Raw genomic sequence first — 26,055 nt, forward strand, 5'->3', positions numbered from 1 at the left:
TGTATCCTAACTCTAGGTTGCAGTCAGAGGTTCAAAGGGAATTCCTGGAGCTGGAGTTTTGGAGGTATAAGATGTAATAGTCAGGATGTGGGTGTTACTCCTCAAATGAAGGTGCTGTGTTGGAGCTCTTTCTCCTCTTATCTGACCTGTGCTTTCTCAGCTCTTCAAGGGACACACACTTCAATCTGACTCCGACCCCTCCCACCCTTCCTTCCTTTGGGCCATGGGGCAGGTAGAAAAGGGTGCAGTCCATTCAAGTGATTTCTCCTTATATTGCAAGTTAGGGCCGGGGACAGACTATTCTAAGATACAGATTTCCATGCTTATCTTCCTCCTTTTGATTATTATTATTATATTTTAGTCTCACAAATACTTCCTCCTACTCCACTGACTCTTGGAGAAGTAATAAAATCAATGGGATTACCATCTGAGAAGAATTTGTAATTACAGTAGGGTCCTTTTGTCCTAAAAAGTGTATTCTAACATGGATATGCGTATGCATACCATACTTAGTCACTAGCTCTGCATGTACCTTGTTGGAAATAGCTTACTGATTGAATTTGACGAAGCTATTCTCCCAGATCTATGCATTCAGAAGAAACTCTACTACAACCTCAGGTTTCTGAGCTTCCTTTCACACAGAAATATCTGGCAGCATTTGAGGAGGTTTTGAAAAGACATCCCTGCTCTGGTCTCCTCCCCGTCAGCACCCTGTTGATCTATAGATGACAAGAATGTGTACGAAACACACATGAAGCATCTCATTGCTTCATAACCTCTGAGGGCTTAGTTTTCCCACCACTAGTCTCTAGGTAGCTTTCTTCCCTGGACAGTGAAGAGAGGAGCACTGGGACCTTTCTCTCTTTCTGTTCAGAGGCTGAGAGTTTCCCTTCCCTTGGAGCCTGGACTTTACTGCACGAGTCACTGTATCTTTCCTCCTTCCTCCACTAAGCCACTCAAACCATCCATGACTTATCTGCAGGGTTCAAGATGGCTGAGTGTTTTGCCCTTCTATGCCAGGTAACCTTGTGAACAGGTGGACACCCTCATGCCCTGGGGTCTTGCCCAAGGAGAGTGAGGGAGGTGCTGGGGCAACCCCTCTGCAGGTGCTGCTTGGGCTCAGATTGCAGGCTGATGTCCAGGCCCCTCCTGGTGGTGATTAATCTGGGACACGGGCCGACAGAGGCCCAGCCAGGGCTGCTTTGGTCCCTCACTGTGAAGACCTTTGGCTTGGAGACTGAACTGATCTCTATAGCCTGCTTCGGCTTGGGGTTTGATCTGTCAAGGCTAAAGAGGAACCTGATGGTAGAGCGGAAACTTGTAGCCCTGTCTGACTTATGGCACTGATCCGTTCCAGTGGCCTTGTCATGATAATACTCGTATATTTAAGAAGATTTCCCCACCTGTTAGCTGTAACACTCAGATCAGTCAAAAGAGGGATCTTCATGAAAAATCTGTGCTTTTAGTTTTTTGAGCCAATGGAGCTTACTCTTGTAAGTAGACTAGGGGGTGGGTAGGGGTTTCTAATGAGAATGAGTAAAAAAGGCAATAATGAGGTTGTGGCTAGATTAGTAGCAGAATGTATGTTTTTATGTGGAGGGGCTCATATCAGAGGTAGAAAGATCACCCCATCCTCCTGCAATTAGGCGGCTCTCAGGCCACTTGGAGCAGATTTCCAGATTTCAGTATTTAGAGTCAAGTCTTACCTTCCTCATTTTCTTTTTCATTTCAAACCATTCCCCCCTGCCACCCAGACGAAGTCTTGCCCAGGCTGGAGTGCAGTGGCGCGATCTCGGCTCACTGCAACTTCCGCCTTCTGGGTTCAAGCAATTGTCCTGCCTCAGCCTCCCGAGGAGCTGGGATTACAGGCGCCCACCACCACGCCCAGCTAATTTTTGTATTTTTAGTAGAGACGGGGTTTCGCCATGTTGGCCAGGCTGGTCTTGAACTCCTGACCTCGTGATCCACCTGTCTTGGCCTCCCAAAGTGCTGGGATTACAGATGTGCGCCACCACGCCCGGCCTCAAACCAATTTTTTTTTTTTTAAATAGTCCTCCCTCTCCCTTTCTATGTACCAGAGTCCTGGTCCCCAGGACTTCCAAGTGGCAGTACATGGTGCCAGCTATATTTCTTGTCCGAGTTCAGGACAATCACACGTGGCTCCTCCACTTGATAATGGGCTTAAGGCCCAAGAATAGGAATTCTGTTGCCCATGACAGTTTCTCTGAATCAGTGAGTCTTAGTGAGTTTCATCATTATGGTAGTTCCATTTGGCAGTTAGAAGCTTGGGATTAAGAGCTAGGACATTTTCCTTATACCATGGAGAAAGAGAATAGGCACCATGTTGTACACCAGAAGAATATGTTGACACTGTTAATGTGGGAAGCTGGCTGTAGAGACCCTATGAATCATAAAGGTTGTGTTGATACTGAATTTTGCTTTGCTGACTAGAATTTTACACATGCTGACAATAAAGAATACATGCATCATCAGACCAATGAATATTTTTGGCTCTTCCTTCAGACCAGTACTAAAAGGTCTCTGACTATGGATTGGACATCTGCTAATTCCTATGCCTCTCTAGCAGTTTCTTGAACAAGAAGACTCTTTCGAAGTTTCAGATAGTGAGCTTTTTTTTTTTTTTTTTTTGAGACGGAGTCTCGCTCTGTTGCCCAGGCTGGAGCACAGTGGCACGATCGTGATCTCACCTCACTGCAACTTCCACCTCCCGGGTTCAAGTGATTCTCCTGCCTCAGCCTCCCAAGTAGCTGGTACTACAGGCAAGCATCACCACGCCCAGCTAAGTTTTGTATTTTTAATAGAGATGGGGTTTCACCATGTTGGCCAGGCTGGTTTCAAACTCCTGACCTCAGGTGATCCATCCGCCTTGGCCTCCGAAAGTGTTGGGATTACAGGCATGAGCCACCGCGCCTGGCCAGATAGTGAGCTTTTGGAAGCAGGGGTTTTATTTCTTGTCTCATGTAAGAGTTATGTGCTTGTGTGCCTCAGACGAAATCCCTGTGCCTCTGGGGTGCCCTAGTAAGATGATTACCCAAGACCCTTGCCTCATTTCCAAGCTTGTTCTTACTCCTCTCTTGGGCCAGGACATTTTCCACAGGGAGTAATGGGTAACATGGTCTGTGGGACCCTGTCATACAGGCTTGGCTCAGGCCTATCTGAGGTGCTGACAAGGGCAGGAGAATTGGAGGGAGGAGGGAAGTGACTATGTGCATGCAGAAGCCATGGTAATTGCAAAGGGAATATTAGTCCAGGAGCTGCTGGCCCAGGAAATTGCTTTCTGTAGAAGCTTTCCTTTTCATGGTTTTCAGTGCAAATTGAAAACATAAATGGGCACAGAAAAGTGTAGGGGGGACAGGTGGGGTGCCAGTTGGGATGTGATAACATCCAAAATCTTCAGCAGGGTCTTAATTTGCAGAAGAGAATTTCAAGTAACAAGAGAGAACCTTATAGGATATTAAAATAATGTTAGAGCATGTTTTGCTGTGACCTTCCCACCCCCATGTTTTCCATGTACTTGTGTTCAGGCTTGTCTCTGGGCCTGCTCAGCTTGCCCTGCTGCCTCTTCCTCTGCTCTTTCCCACAGCAAAGCCATAATCCAGCTTTTAGAACAATGGCCATAGTAGTCATGGTATAGTATTTTGGTTTTCACAGCAGGCTGGGAAACAGTAGCCCCATCCAAAGTCAGTGCGCTTTAGAAAATGTACACATTGGTCCTGGGGACTGGAGCCTCCATATGTGGGCTAAAGAACATGCCTCTTGAAGGCAACAGCTTGCCTGCTTTGAGAAGCTGTTAAAGCCAAGGCTCCTCATTTTATGTGTTCTCTCAAGATCAGCGGGTAGGCTTGATGAAGTAGAATGTGAGGCCACCAGGCCTTTTTCCTCTCTCGATTTCCCACACCTCTAGAGAGGTGTGACTTTCTGGTTCCAGGCTGGAGACACTTACGTCTGTGTTGCCTCTGGATGCTTTGGGGATACTGGCCAATAGGATAAGCATGGGGTGACCACCACTTTGATTATGTTGGCATAGCAAGTGATCAGGTGAGAAGCTTCAGACTGGTTTCTTTCTAGCTGCTGAGCTAGACAAGAAGACACAAAATGAGGCCAAAAGGCAGTGTGAAGGGTGAGCTTTTCCAGTGTAAATATACCCGAGTAGTAGAGAATACTATGGAACTGTGGGGGCTTCTTTGCTTCCTTTGTGTGGGCCTTCAGTGCGCAGGTGATATGCATTGGCTGAAGAAAAGGCTGAGCTGTGTGAGGTAAAGTGAAATGTACCTTTTCTGTCCGTCACCACCATGAGTGTTCCTTCCTCGCTTCTTCATTGATTGGGGAATTTTGAAAGAGAAATTAGCCCAAATCTTGCCCTGGGTCCGAGCTGTGGTGCCTGGTCAGAACTTGAGTTTCAGGAGCAGTCTCCCACTAGGATGCTGTCCAGATGTAATCAGCCACTGCTTAGCACATGCTCCTCACCCTAGACTTATGGCACCATGGCCCCCTCGGGCTGGAGAGGGTCCAGTCCAGAGCACGGGACTCACTGTCTCTTTCTCCTGAGGACTCGACTCATGCAGGATGTTTACTTCTCCTGCTATTTTCCGCCTTGTTGCAGCTGCAGCTTTAGCTATCCTAGAGAAACCTGGGTCTTTCCTCCTGTGCCTGAATGAGAAGAGGCCAAGTGAGTGATTAGGGTAGGGTCCTTTGGTAAATGACCTAAGAGAAGGTTCAGCTGGGCATGATGGTGAGATTTGTAACATTTGGCAAAGAGGAAGAGACACATGTGTTAATGCCTTTGAAGTGTTCTTTCCCTGCCAGTTGGACTCTTACTAGTATCCAGGGTGAGCTGTGGTTGAGAATTTTAAAAAAAATTAACAGGAAAAAAACCCCAAATTATTCAAAGGATTCTTCCAGTTGTTAGAAGTCTTTGGTCCGGAAAATCCTTCTTTGCAGGCTGATAAGGATGAGTTCAAGAATAAAAAGAGGAAAAGTTAGAGTTTTTAAATTGCATTAGGTTGGCAGTGAGTATCAAAATTAAAACATGAACACCTTTTGACCCAGAAATTCCACTTCTAGGAATTCATTGTAAGGCAATAACCAGACAATTATGCAAGATATATGTACAAAGACTTATATTAAGAACACATAAATAGGCCAGGCATGGTGGCACACACCTGTCATCCCAGCACTTTGGGAGGCTGAGGTGGGAGGTTAACTTGAACCCAAGAGTTCAAGACCAGCTTGGGCAACAGAGTGAGACCCCACTTCCACAAAAAAATCTAAAAACAAAATTAGCCAGGCATGGTGACGTGCTCCTTTAGTCCCAGCCACTCAAGAGTCTGAGGTGGGGGGACTGCTTGAGGCCAGGAGATCGAGGCTGCAGTCAGCTGAGATCGTGCCACTGCACTCTAGCCTTGGTGACAGAGCAAGAGTCTGTCTCAAAAAAGAAACAAACAAACCCAAAAGAAACCATAAATATCCATTAGTAGGGTTCTGATAAAATATTTTATACTATGTTCCCTCAATAAAATGCTATGTAGCCATTAAAAGGATGATGCAGATGTACATTTACGGACCCAAAAGATGTCATAGCAGATTGTGGAATGAAAAAAGGTCAGAAAATAGTATGATAGTTTATTTAAATATCTCTTCAGGGTTTTTTCTTATATGGTGGATTTCTGTTGATATTTGATATTTACTTACTTTTTACTTTTAATGTATTTAAATTTTTTATAATGATCCTATTTTATAATTAGAAAAAACAAATTACATTTAAATGTCTATTTTAATATCAGGCAGCTATGGAGAGAATACCCCCTTTTTTTCTTACATAATTTTTAAAATTAAGGATGCATAGACCTACATTTACTATTTTTAAATAGCCTTATTGAAGTAGAATTTATATACCATAAAATTTACCCATTTAAAATGTATAATTTAAGTGTACAATTCCATGATTTTTAGAAAATTTACAAAGTTGTGCAACTATCACCACAATTCCATTTGAGAACATTTCTAACACTTTCAGAAGATCTTTCCTTACATTTGCTTTTGCAGCATTAAACATGGTTTCATGCTTGGGACCTTTTTTGGGGAAAGAAATAAGTAAACATACTAGAATTTTTTTTAAAGGATAATATAAGCTTTGGATTTTTTTTTTGTGATACATATCTCCGAGTGCCTGTCTTTTTTTTTTTTTTTTTTTTTTAAGACGGAGTCTCGCTCTGTCGCCGGGCTGGAGTGCAGTGGTGCAATCTCGGCTCACTGCAACTTCCACCTCCAGGGTTCAAGTGATTCTCCTGCCTCAGCCTCCCAAGTAGCTGGGATTACAGACTCGTGCCACCACACCTGGCTAATTTTTGTATTTTTAGTAGAAACGGGGTTTGACCATGTTGGCCAGGATGGTCTCGATCTCTTGACCTCGTGATCCACCTGCCTTGGCCTCCCAAAGTGCTGGGATTACAGTTGTGAGCCACCGCACCTGGCCCCAAGTGCCTGTCTTATAGATGTATTGAATGCTGCTGTGTGCAAGATCACATGGGAAGTATGAAACACAAGAGACTGTTTTTACTGTGTAGGAGCTTATAGTGCAATTGTGGAAACAATGCATGTACTGAAACGACAATTTATTTGGTTATATATGCAATGTAATTGCTAGCAGCTACTGGGGTTATTGACAGGAAATCAGAGGAAAGCTGTAGCCTTCTTATTAAGTCAGAAGAGCTTCATGGATGACATGGAAGTTGAAGTGGGACTTACATGATGCCTGTATTGAAACTGCATAAGGGAACTTCAAGCAAGGGGACTGGTCTGAGCAAAGGCATACAAAGAGATGGGGAAGCTAAAGGTAGGTTTGGGAGTTCAGAGTGGACAAGTCTGGCTTGCTGGAGGAGAAATTTGGAGTCTAGTTTGGAGGGTGTTGAAGAGCAGAGTTTGACTTTAACTTGAGGAAGACAGGGAACTTTGGACCGTTTTGGGCCAGATTGAAGCAGTTAAATGGTTTATGTTGTGCTATAGCGTATAGGATTCTTTGGAGGAGAGAGACAGGCTGTTCTTTTCCAGGAATACACTTTGTTAGCAGGAAGGGACAAGACTCATAGGGACAGTGGGAAGACAAATTTCATTCAGGAAAACTATGTAGGAAAAAATCAGTAGTCAGACATGACTGCCTGTCAGGGAGAGAAGGAAGAGACGAGTACCTCTGTGAGCCTGATGATGGAGGGGGCACTGGGTTTGAGAAGACTGAATTTTGTTTTATGGGACAGTCAGGTGGCAATGGCCAGAGACAGCCCAGGAATGGTTGTCTGGAGCTCACACGTGGGGTTGAGATGTGGAAGGCCTCAGCACAGGGACAACAGTTGAAATAATGTGAGGGATTAGCACCAAAGGGCAACTCAGAAATAGACAGTGGAGCAAGGAGAAACAAAGAGCCAACATGTCCAATCAGAGGCAGGAGGAAAATTGGGAGCCTGGAGAAGAGTAGGTCAGCCAGCCAGAGTAGATGGTGGACAAATGAGTAATTCGGGGGCAACTTACATAAATGAATTTATCTCTGCCTTGCTTATTATGCCTTTTCCCTATTCTGATTGATAGATACCACCAATAAGGTAAAAATGTATACCCCTAATATTGATGCATGGAGATTTATAAGCATTTTCTTTTCCTTGCTTGACTTCAGCATTTTGTTTTCAAACTATAATAAATTTGCCTTTTTTTTCTAGTTCTTTCCTCTGGCTCTTGTTGTGTTTTCTATTGTTCTACCCTGTCGTTATTATTATTTTTTTCTTCTTGAGGGTTGCCTACTTTGGGCTTGGTAATTTTTCCCCCTCAGCTCACAAAACCAGGCAGTGGGATTTGGATGGTCAGCAACTGAGCTAGAGATGCTAAGTGACAAAGTGAGGGAATATCGTGGATCCCAATTGTTTCCTCCATATGTACTGGTATCCAGGGCGAAGCAAGAGAGACTGATTTAGAATCAAGAAAAAAGCTACTGACCACGGATGTTGCCATTTGGAGAGGTTTAGCATCAGAACCATAGGAGCTGCTCAGGTTCTGGGCTTGCTTGGGCAGCTATGGCTGTCTGAAAACTTTTTTTTTTTTTTTAAAGAGATATAACTAAAAACTTTCAAGTCCTCGGATTTTGGGGGTAGTAATTCCACAGGGCTTGTCATTTGTGTTTGAAGCTGGTGGTGAGGAGGGCGGTGTGAGGAGAAGCGAGGGGGTGGAGATGGGAAGCAAAGAAGGAATCAGAGAGAGAAATTTTATTGAGGGAGAGTTTGCTGGGTTTATGGGAGGGAATCTCTCCCCTCCTCCCCATTCGGATTTGAAAGGGCCGGTGAATCTTTGATTAGGTGCAGGTCAAAAGAATTTACACATTGTGACCTTAATAACTAGAGGTGATTGGCAGGCGGGCTGCAGGGAGAGGGCCGCGGCCCCCTTTCATCTCACTTAGCACAGAGGAGAGACAATGGGCCAGCCGATTTTCCTTGTTGTCCCTTGTTTGAAAAGGTCTGGTGTCTCTACTAGGTACCTGTGACATGGGGGTCTTGATTGGGGTCTCATAAAGGCCCCTGTCAGTATGTCCAAAGGCCAAGAGTACAAAAGCAAGCAGTGGGTGGGGGTCTCAGCTGACCACTGAAGAAGGGAGGGGAGGGCCCGGGAGGCAGTGGAGGGAGAAGCAACCCCCGATGGGAGCCCTTATAGAGGGAGGGAAGGAGGGGGGCAGAGAAGGGCCATTTTTGTCCCTAACTCATCAAGCACATCTGCAGAATTGTCCAAGCTGCTGCCTCCTGGTTTCAAAAGAAAAAAATGATCGTTTGATAAACCGTCCCTGATTCACCACTTTCTCACAACGGTGGGAGACCCAGCCCTGACCTCTGTATGATTTCACGTCAGGACCAGGCTTTCTTTTCCCACCCCCAAATTGCTAGAGAAACTTTGAAATGTATCCTGTGGCTTTCTCTCCCTTCTTTCACCCCCCACCCATTTCCCACCCTCTCTACCCCACTGGCCTCTGTTTTCTCTCTGGGCGCTCCAGAGTGTAGGCGAGTAATTAGTCCCCTCTTTCTGGGGCACAATGAAGCCAGGGTGTTTGGCGGGCCCCTTCCCACCGCTCACAGAGCTGGGGCCTGGGGGGAAGGACCAGGTGGCATATGCAGTGTGTTCCAGGCCTGTACAATCGCTGGGGGACAGAGCTGGGGGCTCAGAGACTGGTGTGCTCCTGTTTCTCGAAGGAATGTGCAGAGGCGCATGCATTAATGGTCCCCACACAATGCTTGCATTTTTTTTTTCCAGGCAGAGGCATCTTCCCCGTGAAAAGGCTGCCGAACTCAGGGCCCAGGCGGGAGCTTTTGCCGGCGTAGTGGCGTTATTTCCCACCCTGCGCTTAGTCACTTGGAGCTAACATGGGAGACCAACAGGCCGCGTCTCTCGAGAGCCCGATCTTTGTATCCGATGTGTGCTCCCCCTCTGCCCTGTCAGTTTTGTGTGTTCACGGAGTGTTGATTTTAATGCGGGCCTGTGTTGGGCTGGGAGGCCAGGCTGGGGGGCCTCAAGTCTTTGTCTTGCAGGGCTTTTTCTTCTTGGAGGGTCTTCGGCCCTAGAGGCTGGTGGCAGATTTGAGAGGTAGGGTGAGATGCCAACTCTGGCTGGCAAAGGATTTCCCCATCCATGTGTCTGTCACAGACCACTGTGGGGTGCCTAGAAAACAAGAGCACCTTGGGATGCTCGAGCACACACTTGCTTGGCACCCCACCACCCCTTGAGGGGGGCGGTTAGTTCTACCCCATAGGGCTGCCAGCTTGAAGTGAGTTAAACCCCCCTTGTGACTGGGTCTGGCAGGAGCACAGATTGTGAGCCTCAGGGAGCCAAAGCAGGGCCTTGCTTGCAGGACTCTGGGGGAGGTGGGGGCAGGCAGGAGGGGTGCTAGAGCACAGGTCAGCTGCAGAGACTACTCTGCAATCATTAAGGGACAGGAGAGAATAGAGACCAAACAGAAAATAGGCAGAGTGTCTGGGGGAGCTTCAGGAAATCACAAATGCTCATCTCAGGCAGTCGAAGGGGAATGTCCCTAGGAACTAGGGCCTGAGTGGAGGCATTTTCCCCAATGAGGAGAACTGGACATGGTCACAGGTAGAGCCACCAAGGACCAATGAGCAGGCTGTCTTCTGTCTTTACCACTCGCCTTGTGCCGGGAGCTGGGGGATGGGGTCTGGGTGGGTACCTTATCTCAAACCCCGAGTCTTGCTGCGAGACAAGATGCCTATGCATGACTCGAGGAGGAGACTCTGGGGAGCCTCAGCCTGGGTGTGGTCTGCTCTGCTTCTGGGGAGAGCAAAACTTCGAGTACCTGGAGTCAGGAAGTCAGTGGATGAAGGCCTCCAGGCCCCCAACCATGGCCAGGCTGTAGCCCTGGCATCCGTGTGGTCCTGGGGCTGGGGACCATCATCTGGAATCAGGCTTTTAGAAAGGGGCTGTGTCTTCACTTTCCATATGGATCGGAAGGCAGAGATGCAGGCTGGCCACTGAGATGAGGTGGCCCTGGGGAGGCATCCCGCCAAGATTCATCAAGCACAGGGGCTCCTCTGTGCTGCTGTTGGCGTCCTTCAGACTGTCTTGGGAATTGGCACCAGTCACACTGCGAGGCCTGACAAGGAAAAAGAAGCTGGAGCTCCAAGGTCTTCGAGGGGCCTAAATCCCAAAGGAACCCACCAGTAAGAAGCAGCTCCTGCTTTGGGTCACTCTGTTTCAGAGGACATTTCTTTCATTGGGAAATAGGCACTCCCAGCAATACCCACCCCTCCTTTTTCCTTTTACTGTTTTTTTTTTTTCCCCTTAATATTTTCAAATGTTGTTCCTCCCTTTCCTTCTCTTCCATTTCGTGGACCGCTCATAAAAAGCCTGAGAGAAACAGAGTTTATGTGTATGGATGTGATAATGGTGGGTGGGGCATGTCAGAGATGGTTAGGCTGGGGCTCCCGGATTGTAGAAAGCGCTGTGACTTCCCTGGGCTGCCCTGCCAAGGCCTGGCTGGGAGGGCAATGGCACATCATAACCTTTAAATGCAAACTTGATGGAGGAGAGAGATGAAATCATGGAAACAAATTAGATGGATCTATAGGGAGTGTTCAACTGGAGAAAACGAACATTTCTTACTAATTGGAGTTCAGGGTGCCTCATTATTAGCTTCATTACAAGGGGAAGAGTACAGCAGCCTCTTTGGGGATTCCCTGGGCTGCCTTTTCCCTTTAAAAAGTATAATTGTATTTATGGTGGAGGAAGAAGTAGGAATTGCTCTTGGTAACTTTGTGGAGCACCTAGGGATTTAAAGCAGAGTTTGGAGCACGGTAGAGGAGAGGGAGAGATGGACTAGTGAGAGAGCACTTAGAAGCCTCATTCCTTGATGATAAAAAGGAGGTGGGAAAAGCTCTGGTGGGGATGGGAACCTCCCATCTCAGACCAAGATTGAGGAATTGGGAATGACAGGAATAATACTGATCAGAAAACCTGACTTTCTGGGAGATCTGATATTTGACTATTTTAACTTTTGTATTAAAAGGGTAAAATGGCGGAATGCAGACACAGGGTAAAGGTCTGACAAAACTTGTTTTCCAGCATACACAGGACCTTCTCCTCATGGGCCAGGGAAAGGCTGGGGTGAGTGTGGCCTTAATTGGGCCTGGTTGGATGCACATTAACTTCTGTCCGGGCAGGGCGCTTGTTCTGTCCGTGGAAGATTATCGACTGAGATAATGAACTTGGCTGTACAGTTCTGACTCCTTTTCCTGTTGCCACTGCTGCAGCCCCAGGGCTCATGTCCAAAGTATAATCAGTCCCCCAGAAAACTCTGATCCAGGGTGCTTGCTCAAGGAGGTGACTTACCTAAGTTCTGTCTAGTCAATCAAATTATCTGGTATTTAATGTTCTCAAGAAAGCTGAGAAAAGATACTGTTTTGTGATGGGAGTGTTTATACCCAAGAGCAGGGGGTACAAAATCTCAATCATCTCAAATCAATGCTTGTTGTGACTTCATCAAAGGCCCAGAATTTTTGCTTTTTTCCTCCCAGCCTGTCCTTTGCTTTCACTACAAGTCTATGCTTAGTCCAACCTTCCTGAGGTACCTGGGACTTTAAATATACAGGATAAAAATAGGAAAAAACAAGCAAAAAAACCCAAAATGCAGGATATCTTCTACTGGTTGGTAGACCTCATCCCTAATGGAGGCCTAATCCCTTTTCCTAGTGGACAGGGACCTCCCTGATGATTGGGTGACCTGTGATTTATGAGCTCACTGATTACCTATAGGAGGCAGCTCATTTTTATCTCCCTCCCTGCAGATTCCGAGCAAGTTATCATCAGGGTCTAAGCTCTTTAGCTTTTCCACAGAGGGATAGCAGAATATTGGGGGTGGGATGGGAAGCTGGTTTTCTCTAGAAACTAGACTTGCAGGTACCTCAAGTCAGCAGCTAGCAGTTGTCTAGCACCTGGCACAGGTACTGTGGAGAAATGAAAGCCTGAAGTAAGATGGGTCACCCAGCCATTAAATGAGGAATATATACCACTGTCAAGTGTATTTGCAAATTTGTGACCTTTCTTATCATTCTTCTGAAAGGTTTGTATCCCATCCCAAGTGGCTTAGTGGGAAAGAAAGGAAGCTTCCAGTGAAATGACTTTTTGGTCATTTTTTGGTGTCCTACTATTTTTCCAAAGAGAAAAATCTTCATGGCTTTACAGTTTGGGATTTCAGAAATGCAAGACAAAAACATGCCATTGGGGGAAAAAAATCAATTCCAAAGCAAGTGTTGGTGTGGTGCGAGTGGGTGGAACTACACTTGAGGTTGGATGGGATGGGCAGGCAGCTGCCTAGGGAAGGGATTCCCAGGCTTTAGCAACTCCTTAAGTGCCTATGTGTAAAACTCTGCTACTTCAAAGAACTACCCAGCAAGTAGTTCCTCCCCTCATCGCTCTAAGGTGGTAGTCACCCAAGGAAGGTGCAGGGTCGCACTCTGAGGCCTGGTGGAAAGGAGCTGATGGGGGCAGAACGACCTGTGGGTGAGAGATCCATTCCCTAGAACTAATGAGAGGAACAGATAAATTAAGGTCACCATTGGAATCTCCTCACATTGTAGGCATCCCTGCCCAGGCCTGGGACCCAGAAAACATGATTCTTGAGAATAAGTGGGTTCTGGCAGCCTCCATTGGGAAAGCCACACATACACATGACTAGCAGTACTGCATGGGTGTGTGAAGACTTGGGGAACTCGAGGTCCTAGAGTTTTGTGGTAGAGCTGACTGAAGCCATGCTTGCACCCCATTCCTAACCACCACCACCCACCCCGCCAGGCGATAGAAAACCTCCCTCCAGCCTCTTGAGACCAACTCCGGCTCCACTGGGGCTTTAAATCTCAGAAGAGGGATAATGGGTATTAGATGCTGTGGGATCACTGTAGGCTATTTATGATCTAAGTCCTGGGTTTGAAATTAATTGGATTGGAAAACAACTTCCTTTTATTATTTTTTCAAACCAACTAAATACCCCAAAACCAAAAGGTAAAACCCCCAAACCTTTCATCCTTTTCCCTCTCCCTGTGACTTTATTTGCTGGGTAGTGAAAAGTGCTCTCTCCAGCCTCCTTTGGGTTACTGTGCTGAACAAAGTGAGAAACCCAGGGAAGAAGGAAGCTGGTGCCAAAAGGGCTGGCCGCTGCCCCTCCCAGCTCTGCGTCCCCTGGCCTTCCCGGCCGCCTCACAGTCTGGGCCCCAGCCCAAGCAAGCAAAGGCGCCTTGACCAGCAACAAGCCCCGGCTTTGTTGCTCCTGTGGGGGAAATGCTTTCTGGAGCCCAGGGATCTCCTCTGAGAACCACCTGTGCCTCTCGGCCTTCTGCCTAGCCTGGGCCTTCGGCACAGGGGCCCCTGCATTCCAGCCAGCAGGCTAATGGTAGGGAGTGAGGGGTGGGAGTCAGCTAAGGGGGCTGTGGTCAGTTTGAGGGGGCTCAAATTCCAGTCTGCCCCTTTAAGGCCCCTGGTTGGCTCAGAATCTCCTGAGGCCCTGGCCAGGTTAAATTTGTCCTGTCTGTCGTCAGCCTTGAGAGTAGCTTTCTAAAGTGGTCTACAGAATAGGGACAGGGGACCCAAGGCCTCACTTCTTACCCCATACTGCAGGGGGGTATAGGTTCCCTTTACTAGGCCATTTCCTTGATCAAGAATCCCAACTGATGCTCTATGGCCTGGCCAGTGATGATCACAATAATGACAAGAGTGATTAGCACTTGTAGAGTGCCGATGAAATGCCAAACACTATGCTGACCACTTTATACCTTATTTAATCCCCCCAGATAGGTACCATCATCATCCTCAGTTTACAAAAGGAAACTGAGACCCAAGAGAGGCTAACTAAACAGCCAGAGTCACATCTCTCATAACCAACACAGCCAGAGTTGGAGTCCTGGCATCTGACTCCAGAGGTCATGCTTTTTCACTTCCATGCTACACTGTCTGCTTCCCCGTCCTGTGCTGAGCTCTCTCATTTGGAATTAGAACTTGTTGATTATCTTGAATTGTTTCCAACTTTAAAAAAAATGAATTCAAGACTTGATTCTCTGGCTGGACCTTAAGCTGCCTAAGGGCAAGCCTATATGAATTTGGTTTTTCTTGAACACCCCAGCATCTATCACAAGGCTGGCATGGGGAGCCCCTGGGTACTTATTGAAGGAATGAAGCCCTGTCTTTGTCTGTTCCCCGCTCAGGGATTGCCCGGGCAAAATCTTGTTTTGTGAAAGGGGTGGTGAGTGCCAGAGCAGGACCTTCTGTTTGTCCCGGGGAGGCAGCCTGTGCATGTCTGAGGAAAAGGTGACGGGGAGAGGGTGTCCTGTGCAAGTGGGACACAAGACTGATGCAGGGGCACAGGAAGATGGGAAGACAGAATCCAGGCCAAATGGGACTGGGGAGCCAAGCCAGTTGTTCTGAGCAAACCGTTTCATGAATCTTCATGGGCCTTTCATCTTGCAGGCCTGCTTGTCTCAGGCAGGTTGTTGGACTGGGCTGCCCCCCAAAGAGAAGAGGCTGTTCCATGCCGCAGGGGTGTGAGGGCAGGGTCTGGCTTCACATCTGAACTGTGGGTATTGAGACTAGCCACCCTTTTCTTTGTAGATTCTGCTATAGAGAATGACTTTGAAACTCTTGCAAAGGCTTGAGGTGGGGGTGAGGGCGTGGACAGTAGTTCTTTGCAGCCAGCCCAGGCCATTGAAGGAGCAGGCTGGGGTGGCACATCATAGTGCAGTAGTTTTCATGGCTAGATCTCAATGCCGAGCAAACGGGCAAAAAGTGACCTGACCACCACCTACAAATCATGTACCAAACTGCTCCTACAGCCCACGGCCATGATTGCCCCTGAATATAGCTCACTTAGGCTGTCAGAGACTCCTCTGTATGTGGTGAGGTTTTGGGTGGCAAATGGGGGCATGATCTCATTTTCGTTGGCATGACTGGAGGGCAGGGCTATAGAGCAGTGGCCTGTGCTATGGGCAGCTCAGCTGTGTATCTTTTCATCAGTACTGGGTTCTGCTGGATCATAATGTTATTAGTGGAGTAGCCTTGGAGAGTGCCTGGTTTTGGAGTTTCTAGACAGGGCTCTGAAAGGTCTGTGGCATTTCTGGGAGAATCTTTTTCCCTGAAGCTTCCTGACTGAGTTGCCCATGAAGGCCCAAAATATGATGTGAGCTCCAGCCCCAGGCCCTCTGGAGAGAGCAGAGCAGATCCAGCACTGTGGCCACCCTGCTGCATAGCCACCTCCCTTGGCCCATGGCTGCTCAGGTTCAATTTGCCATCTTTTTCCTGTTCCTTGCTTCATAAATGCAGGGCTGTGGTGCTAAGTACAAGTCAATTGTCTTGAGTGTCTCCACTTCCCAGAAAGCTATTTGGCCTACTGACTCTGTTTGGAAGATGCAGATTGGGAGGATGACAATGTAGGTAATAGATGGCAGCACCTTCTTTCCCTTGCCCAGGCCCCAGTCCCAGCTGCCCCCACCAGTCCTGCTTTGGCTCACCACGGGGCCCAATTCAGAGTCCTCTTTTGTTTGGCTTGCACAGAGCAGCTCCAGCTCACCGTTCCCACATGCCAAAGTTTCCCCACCATTCACTGGGAAGGCTGAAAAGCCCTCAGCTAATTGAGTTGGGCTGAAAATTACCATTTCCCTGTGTTCCCCTGCTGCTGAGGACATTTGTGTCACTGCTGTATTTAGGGGGAACAAAGGCCCCCTGTGGGGAGAGCCCAGGTACGAATGTGGGATGGGGGGAATAATTGCGGTCTCTCCAGGTGAAAGCCCCTGTTAAACTTCAGTAAGTCAATTAGGCTTTGCGGGGAGGGCAGAGACCCCCACAATAAACTGTTCCCACCAAGCAATTAAAGAAAATCATTTTAGCTTTGAGGAGAGAAACTGCTTATTAGAAATTTTGTGGGCCCCCCCACTTCCCTACCCCAGGCCCCCTTAGGGATGAAACAACAAAACGCCTTCCTCAATAGAAGTGTTTCTCCTCCTTCCACTCATTGTGTGGCCTGAAAGCACTTACCGTGGGAGGGAAGAGGGAGGGACAGAGACTGGCCTAAGGGGGAGAAAACTGCAGGGGCTTAACACCTGGGCTAGTGCAAAATCACAACTGCCCAGTAAGTTTAGGTAAAGAGACCCCTGTGGGCACAGTGTGTCTACAGGATCTGTGTGGAGTTTCCTTGTGTGGGACATGCGTGCCCACAGACCGCTATCTGCTCTTTAGCACAAGTGGAGATGCAATGCAGAGCGTGCGTTTGCCTGCGGCATCCTGGGTGCCCCCTTACCGAAGGGAGCAAACGCGGCTGCATGTATGTGTGTGTGTGCCTTCTCAGCAAAGGATGGCAAGGTCAGGACAACCCAGAGGGCATGTACCTCTTCCCAAGGCTGTGACTGGGCCCATGTTCTCTCTCTTCCCGGGGGCCAAATCCCAGCACCTGGGAGTTGAGCCACAGCACAGCTTTCCACCTTGGACAGTTGGCAACTGAAGGCTGAATGACCAGCAGCCACCTACTGGGCCTGGGCTAGGAGTGATGTCTGGGGAATTGAAGGGAAGACACGCTAATCATTACAGTCTTGCTCCCATGTTGTTTGGATGAGGTGAGGTGTGGAGACTCAGCAGTAAAGGAATCAGTGGCCTGGGCTGACACATGCTTTCTTGGTCTCTAGTTTGGCTGATGTGTCTTATGAGAGTCTCCTGTTGGCAAAGCCCTGCCTTCTCCTATTTCTGAGGGGTAGCACAAGTTGGAAAGATAAGGTGACCTTATTTTATATTATTTGGGGAGGATGGCAGGGAGGGAAGTTGACCTGTGCATCAGTAGTCTAGAATTTGGTAGTTTACAGGTATGTATGTATGTGCATACCCCCAGATCACAGGTAGTGTAGGCATCACGCCCAGCCCTGCCCTAAATCTTGGCACTTTAAAGGAGGGCCTGGTGGCGCTGATGGTGGGCATGGCATTGATTCAGGCACTGCCCTGGCCCCAGTGCTTCCCTGTGGCTCATGATGTGTTTGGCCTTTATTCCAATGTTCCAAAGAGGTGAAATTAAACATCGAGGGGCAGACTTTTCCCAGAAAGCAAATATGCTATGTTATTTGCCTACCAAGGAGGCTTAGGAGGTAGAATTTGGTGCCTACAGACTGGCAGTGGGGAGGTGTGTGGGCTGTTGACAAAGTCCTGAGCAGGAGGATGGAGGGGAGGTTTTATACAGAGTAAGAGCTGCTTGGAACTTGGAAGTCCCAGAGGAGTGTTGTAGCTTGGAGAGGAGCAGGAAGGGGCAGCTCACTGTGGCAGGCTCTGCATAGTGGCTGCCTGTAAGGAGATGGGACTTCAGAGGAACTTGAGGCTCAGATACTTGTCATGTTTTTTTTTTTTTTTTTTTTTTTAATTAAAAAAAAAAATAGAGATAGGGTCCTGCTATGTTGGCCAGGTTGGTCTTGAACTCTTCGCTTCAAGCAATCCTCCCGCCCCGGCTTCCCAAAGTGCTAGGATTACAGATGTAAGCCACTGTGCCTGGCCACTTGTCATGTTTTGCTTCAATTTTTAAATGTGTATATATTCATAGACATATCCTAAACACATACACGTGTGACTATTTTATTTTATTTTATTTTATTTTTTTGAGATAGAGTCTCACTCTGTTGCCCAAGCTGGGGTGCAATGGCACAGTCTCGGCTCACTGCAACCTCTGCCTCTCGGGTTCAAGTGATTCTCCTGCCTCAGCCTTCCAAGCAGTTGAGATCACAGGCGTGTGCCACCACTATGGCTAATTTTGTAATTTTAGTAGAGACGAGGTTTCATCATGTTGATCAGGCTGGTCTCAAACTCCTGACCTCAGGTGACGCACCTGCCTCAGCCTCCCAAAGTGCTGGGATTACTAGTGTGAACCACTGTGCCTGTGCCTGGCCACATGTGTGTCTACTGATGTACTATACAGTGATATGTTTATAGAGTTCTTATGTAACATCTCATGTATTATTTTGATACACCATAATGTGATTTTCCATAAATAAGCTTTGGTTTCCTCGTACCTAATTTCTGATTTAGAACTTCAAATGTCTTTCTGATCTGGGGCCAGGTTCATTAAAAAAAAGGGAGTGAGAGGGTTTGGGGGGACACACTTAAGATATGTATGTGTATTGTTTTGTTTTTGTTTTTTTGAGAAAAACAAAATCTTACATGCACTGTGTGAATTTTCTGCTTGGTTTCTCTTGTGTTTTGTGTTTGTGTGCACATGTCACTCAGAGGGATTCAGAAGTAGAATATTTGAGTTTGCTCCTATAGTCAGATTTATTTTTCCCTTGGTTTTTGGGTCATTTGTACCAGGTCAGGGTGGAGAAGAGATAAAAGAAGTTGTAACAAAGGAGTTGCTTGGGGTTACGAAGAAAGATGACAGTCAATTGGTTTTGATTGTGGATGTGTATTTTTTAACTTTAATTCTGAAAAATTTCAAAGATAAAGAGAAAAATAGTAAAATTAACCCCTGTGTTTTCCATCACCATCTTAATTATTTTATGCATGCTTTTTTTCCTTTTTTCCCCCTCAAAGATTCTCCTATCCAATTGTGCATGCTTTTAATTAAAATTAAATGAATACGTGGAAAATATATTTAAATTATCTATCTCTTAACTGCCTGGCACTATGGTTGTTGAAAATGGAAGGGTCGGCTGGGTGTGGTGGCTCACACCTGTAATCCCAGCACTTTGGGAGGCCGAGGTGGGTGGATCACCTGAGGTCAGGAGTTCTAGACCAGCCTGGCCAACATGGTGAAACCCCATCTCTACTAAAAATACAAAAATTAGCTGGGCATGGTGGCGGGTGCCAGTAATCCCAGCTACTTGGGAGGCTGAGGCAGAAGAATCGCTTGAACCTGGGAGCCGGAGGTTGCAGTGAGCCAAGATCACGCCATTGTACTCTAGCCTGAGTGACAGAGTGAGACTTGGTCTCAAAAAAAGGGGGGGAAAATAAATGGAAGGGTCTAGGTTGGGCAGGGTGGCTCACACCTATAATCCCAATGCTTTGGGAGGCCGAGGCAGGTGGATCACTTGAGGCCAGGAGTGTGAGACCAGCCAGGAGTTTGAGACCAGTTGAGACCAACACAGCAAAACCCCATCTCTACTTAAAAAAAAAAAAAAAAAAAAAAATTAGCTGGGCGTGGTAGCACATGCCTGTAATCCCATCTATTTGGGAGGCTGAGACACAAGAATTGCTTGAACCCAGGAAGCAGAGGTTGCAGTGAGCCAAGATCATGCCACTGCACTCCAGCCTGGGCAACAGAGTGAGACTCTCTCTCAAAAAAAAAAAAAAAGAAAGAAAAGAAAGAAAAGAAAATGGAAGGGTTTGAGAGTAACCAAACTCTGCCCCATTAGAATGAGTCATGTGGTTTCCAGTAGAACATTCAGTCTCATCAGTCCATAAAAAGGGATTCAAGGGACCAAATCTCTGAAGATCAGGGCCTTGTCCCTTGAAGACTAGACTCCTATCCCTCAAGCAGCATCCTTGTTATTTTCTGTTGTCCAGACCATCTCCTCACCCCCTACTGGGAGTGGGCAGGTAGATTTTCCCTGGCACTGTTCTTGGGCATTGGTGTAAGAGAACACCTCATCTCCTTTCTGAAGTTCCAGGCCAGCCTGTGTGGTTCTGTTTCATCTGCTCTCTTAGAAGACCTACCAGGTATTAATTTTGTGGTTGAAGTATCTTCTTAGGCCCCAAGGTGTCCAGTAGAGGCCTGGCAAAGCCCTTTGCTCATCTCTCAGTGAGGACATTCAGTTGGGTAAGAAGCCGAGCAGTTACTCAACAGAGGCTCTATATTACTCAGGACACATTTATTGTAAGTGACAGAAACCAAATTCAAATTCACATAAATAAAACGGCATATTTGGCTCATGAAATCCAAGGGAAAATGTGAAAAACCAAGCCAAAGGCAGAACTGAAATACAGCCTTGGGACTAGCTGAACTGAGAAGCCACAGTGCTGCCATGGCTTTATCCTTCTGGGGTGCTCCATCTCTTTCTTTATAGTTCTTAGCTCCTTCCTTTCTCCAAGCTGACCAGCTTATTCCATGAGGCTGCCAAGAGCTCCTGAGTTTGGCAGCTCATTGCTTCAATCAGAGAGAGTGCCTGGCTTCCAAAAATCCCAGGCCTGTTTTGGGTCAGCTGCGCATCTCTTGATTAATTAACTATGGCCAGGGAGGGAAAGTCATGTAAGAACATGGTGGATCTCTCAGGAATCACATATATGGAGGGACAATGTGGGCACACAGAACAATAGGTGTCTACTAGTTGGATAAAGGCCAAATTACTCCATGATGTCCAATCCCAAAGTGTCTATGTGAATGGTGACTGAGCTCAGAGACCTTGGCTACCAACTCTTAAACAAAGTGAAGAGTCTGATAGGAACTGTTGTGCAGCCTTTGACCTCCTCCCCCTCACATTATTACTAGTCAGCAAATTAAGGATTCCTCCTTTGTAAGCTGTTGATGATGTCCTTAGCAAAACCTGCCATATTCTAATGTGACATGCACAGAGAAAGAACTTGGTTGCAGACACCTGAGGTTGTATGAATGAGCAGTGGCCTAGCACCCTCCCCGAGGGGCAGAGAGAGACTGGAACCAAGTCCTGGGATGGCACAGGTCTGGTCTGCCCAGGCTTCCTCCAAGGGAAAATGATTAGCAAGCTGCATGATTTGGGATTAAACTGCAGGGAGTTGACACATGCACCAGGGCTTGCTGCTGGCACTCCTCTGCAAATGGAGCACTCCTTTCTTGTGAGGGATAGGCTTTACCTATTGTGTACATAGATACAGTAGGTCTTATTGTCATGGATCCTACTTCTGTAGTCCTGCTGTGTATAATTCATGATGCATAGCATCTCTTTACAAAGAGAGTGGTTATGAAGCAGAAGTTTAGGGGGAAAGCACTGTCAGAGCTGCCGGAAAACTGGAATTCTCATAGGCAGCTGTTCCCAGGCTTTCACCACTCAGAAAGCCATCCAGGTAAAGGGTCTCTGTCAAGTCCCAGATGGAGCCAAGATATCGTGTGGTTTGTGCGATAATCAGAATCACATTTAATTCAGTATGCTACTAACATGCAGCACATCTTTCAAGTAACTTCAAAATGAGCATTTTAATTACCATTCTCCTTTTAATTTCTTAATTTCTGTTTTGTTGTTTTATACGTAAGTGATGTATAAATGTGTTCTAATTGTAAAAATTCAAACAATTTAAAATACATAGAATAGAAAGGAAAAATCTCCTTCAGTGACCTGTGTCCCCTCCCGTTATCCTACTCTTTTTTTTTTTTGCAGGACATCTAGTATGTGTCATTCCAGATCTTTTCATTTGAAGCAAATAGCAGATATCATATAGTTTCATCAATATGTGTACATATATAGATATATGGTTCTGCTTTGTTTTAGGCTCACATTATACATTTGTTCTGCAGCTTGAATTTCTCATCTCCCTATGAGGTTTGGAGGTCCTTTCATGTCAGAGCACCCCATCCTACCATGTTCTTTTTGACTGCAGCATTCTAGTTCCACACCTTACAAACCACAGTTTGTAACCATCCATCTACTGATGGACACGTAGGTTGTTTCCAGTGTCTTGCTATTACAAACAGTCCTTTGGGAAACATCTGTGTACTTGCCTATTTTTACATATGGTCAGGTATCTTTCTAGGAAAGATGCTTAGAAAGAACATGCTGGATTGAGGAGGAGGAAGCGCACCGAAAAGTTTTTAGACACCGCCACATTGCCTTCCAGTTAGACCGTATCAGGTTCTATACCCGCAAACAGTGTACAATTACCTATTTCCTCTTATCAGTACTGGGTAATATCTGTTTTTTGAAAAATTTTGCCACTCTGATAGGTAAAAAATGATATTTAATTTGGGGAGTGAGTATAAAATAGTGATTAAGGGGTGGACTTTGCAGCCCACATGGCTGGGGTCAAATCATCAGTCCCTTTCCTACTAGCTGTGTAATGTTGGTGAGTTACCTCTCTATTCCTCGATTTCCTTATCTGTAAAAGGAGGAGGATAATTTTGGCTATATAAACCTCATAGTGACCTTTTTTTTTTTTTGAGACGGGGTCTTGCTTTGTCACCCGGGCTGGAGTATAGTGCCATGATCTTGGCTCACTGCAACCTCTGCCTCCCACAATTCTCATGCCTCAGCCTCCCAAGAAGATGGGATTACAGGCATGCACCACCACACCTGGCTAATTTTTGTATTTTTAGTAGAGATGGGGTTTCACCATGTTGGCCACGCTGGTCTCAAACTCCTAGCCTCAAGTGATCTGCCCGCCTTGGCCTCCCAAAGTGCTGGGATTACAGGCATGAGCCACTATGCCTGGCTCATGGTGGCCTTTTTTTTTTTTTTTTTTTTTGAGATGGAGTCTCACTCTGTCGCCCAGGCTGGAGTGCAGTGGCATGATCTCGGCTTGCTGTAAGCTCCGCCTCCTGGGTTCACACCATTCTCCTGCCTCAGCCTCCCGAGTAGCTGGAACTACAGGCACCCACCACCATGCCCAGCTGATTTTTTTTTTTTTTTTTTGTATTTTTAGTAGAGATGGAGTTTCACCGTGTTAGCCATGATGGTCTCGATCTCATGACCTTGTGATCTGCCCGCCTCAGCCTCCCAAAGTGCTGGGATTGCAGACGTGAGCCACTGCGTCTGGCCCATGGTGGCTTTTTAAAAACGTTTTTATAACGGAAAGTTTCAAAATATACAAAAGTAGAATAATTACCAACTCTTGGCTAACCTTGCTCCATTAATCCCTATACACTTTACTGTCCCATATTATTTTGAAGCAAATATCAGACATATAATTTCATCTATAAATATTTCAGTCTGTACTCTAAAAGATAGTGATACTTTTTAAATATAATCATAGGCTGGGTGCAGTGGCTCATGCCTGTAATCCCAGCACTTTGGGAGGCCGAGGCAGGTGGATCACCTGATGTCAGGAGTTCAGGACCAGCCTGACCAACATGATGAAACCCCGTCTCTACTAAAAACACAAAAAATTAGCCAGGCATGGTGGCAGGCACCTGTAATCCCAGCTACTCAGGAGGCTGGGGCAGGAGAATTGCTTGATTCTGGGAGGTGGAGGTTGCAGAGAGCCGAGATTGCACCATTGCACTCCAACCTGGGCAACAAGAGTGAGATTCCATCTTAAAAAAAAAAAAAAAGTAATCATAATACCATTATCATACCTAGAAAAATATTATCAAATATGTAGAAATGTCTTGAGGGTTAAGTGAACTAATTGATAGAAAGTGCTTAGAACAGCACTTGGGCACACACTAAATACTGTATGTGTTTGTAATTATCTTTGTTGTTTCTCTAATTTGCAATTCTTTTTTGTTTTTTTTTTTTTTGGTTGTTTGTTTTGTTTTGTTTTTGTTTTTTGGTTCTTTTTTTGAGATGGAGTCTCGCTCTCTCACCCAGGCTGGAGTGCAGTGGCTCAGTCTCAATCTTGGCTCACCACAACCTCTGCCTCCTGGGTTCAAGCAATTCTCCTGTCTCAGCCTCCTGAGTAGTTAGGATTACAGTTGCATGCTGCCACCCCCAGCTAATTTTCTTTTTTGTATTTTTAGCAGAGATGGGGTTTCACCATGTTGGCCAGGCTGGTCTTGAACTGAGCTAATTTTTTTCATATTTTGTAAAGACAGGGTCTTACTTTGTTGCCCAGGCTGGTCTTAAACTCCTGGGCTCAGGCAATCTGCCTGTCCTGGCCTCCCAAAATGCTGAGATTACAGGCATGAGCCACCACTTCTGGCCTCCCATCACCTCTTTTAATATTCTCAGTATTAATCTTTTGACTATATATCAGCAGTCCCCAACGTATTTGGCACCAGGGACTGGTTTCATGGAAGACAGTTTTCAATTTTTCCATAGCCTCGGGGGTGGGAGGGGGGTGAGTCAGGGTTTGGGATGATTCAAGTGTATTACATTTATTGTGTACTTTATTTCTATTATTATTACATTGTAATATATAATGAAATAATTATACAACTCACCATAATGTAGAATCAGTGGGAGCCTTGAGCTTGTTTTCATGCAACTAAATCGTCCCATCTGGGGGTGATGAGAGACAGTGACAGATCTTCAGGCATTAGATGTTCATAAGGAGCCACAATCTAGATCTCTTGCATGTGCAGTTCACAATAGGGTTTGTGCTCCTATGAGATTCTAATGCTGCCCCTGATCTGACAGGAGGTGGAACTCAAGGTGGTAATGCCAGTGATGGAAAGTGGCTGTAAATTCAGTTGAAGTTTGCTTGCGCACCACTTACCTCCTGCTGTGCGTCCTGGTTGCTAACAGGCCATGGACTGGTACAGGTCTGTGGCCAGGGAGTTGGAGACCCCTGCTATATATGATAATTCCTTTCAGCTTGTTGTTTTTGATGTCTTCTGTTGTGTAGAAGTTTTTGTTATTTGTAGGTTAGGCCTGTCTGATCACTACCTTCATGGCTTTAGAATTTTGTGTTTAAGAATGTCTTTCCAAGATTATAAAACTATTTTCCTATATTTTTTTTCTTAGACCTTTATGGATTTTCATACAGTTTAAAAATGTTTATCTCCTTATTCCATCTGGGATTGATATCTGCTGGGAGGTAGGCTTCTAATTTTTTTTTTCAAATGTATATCCAGTGGACCCTATACCATTTATTGATTAGTTCATTCTTTACTCTCTTTAAAGACCACACTTAGGATCTATTGGTTTTCTACAAGTAGATAGGTGTGGCTTTGGATTCGTTATTCTGATCCACTGATCTATTCACCTATTGCAGCATGAATATCATACAAACTATGTTTTGATTCGGTAGAACAACTTCTTTCTTATTGTTCTTTTTCAGATGTTTCTGGGTTATTCTTGTGGTTTTCCTCTTCTAGATGAATTTTAGAATCAATTGATTAAGTAAAAATCTTGTGTAGATGGGACTGTATTGAATTTATAGATTAATTGGGGGAGAACTGACAGTTTTATAATCAAGATTTCACATCTGGGAATATGATGTTTCTAAACTTATTCAACAATTCTATCTCCTTTAGTAAAGTTTTATATTTTTATCTGGATCTTTTCCAGTGATTTTTGTTTATTTGTTCATTTTTCTCTTGTTTTTTTGTTAGATTTATTCTTAGATATTCTACAGTTTTTAAATCCTTTTCGTGAATGGATTTTTATTTTATTTATTTATTTTTTGAGACGGAGTCTCGCTCTGTTACCCAGGCTGGAGTGCAGTGGTGCGATCTTGGCTCACTGCAACTTCCCCCTGCCAGTTTCAAATGATTCTCCTGCCTCAGCCTCCCGAGTAGCTGAGATTACAGGTGCCCACCACCATGCCCGGCTAATTTTTATATATTTTTTTTTAGTAGAGACAGGGTTTCACCATGTTGGACCAGGCTGAACTCCTGAACTCAGGTGATCCACCCCGCTCAGCCTCCCAAAGTGCTGGGATTTCAGGTGTAAGCCACCACGCCCAGCCTGGACTTTTAATTAC

The 26,055-nt window shown here is 46.0% G+C and overlaps 1 protein-coding gene across 3 annotated transcripts in view; it reads left to right on the plus strand.

Moving 5' to 3' along the window:
* Nucleotides 1-26,055, plus strand: part of FBXW4 (F-box and WD repeat domain containing 4) — an 85,442-nt gene that overhangs the window by 35,047 nt on the left and 24,340 nt on the right. For 2 of the 3 annotated variants that reach the window (XR_004028979.1, XM_030808111.1), the window contains exon 6: nt 25,095-25,167. The exons of the other annotated variant lie outside the window; for it this stretch is intronic. Coding sequence is in view for 1 of the 2 variants with exons in the window: in XM_030808111.1 (XP_030663971.1) it covers nt 25,095-25,167 (73 nt within the window). In the remaining variant the exon portion in view is untranslated. The remainder of the gene's footprint in view (nt 1-25,094; nt 25,168-26,055) is intronic. 3 annotated transcript variants of the gene reach the window in all.

Source organism: Nomascus leucogenys, chromosome 3, assembly GCF_006542625.1.
Source record: "Nomascus leucogenys isolate Asia chromosome 3, Asia_NLE_v1, whole genome shotgun sequence".
NCBI lineage: Eukaryota > Metazoa > Chordata > Mammalia > Primates > Hylobatidae > Nomascus > Nomascus leucogenys.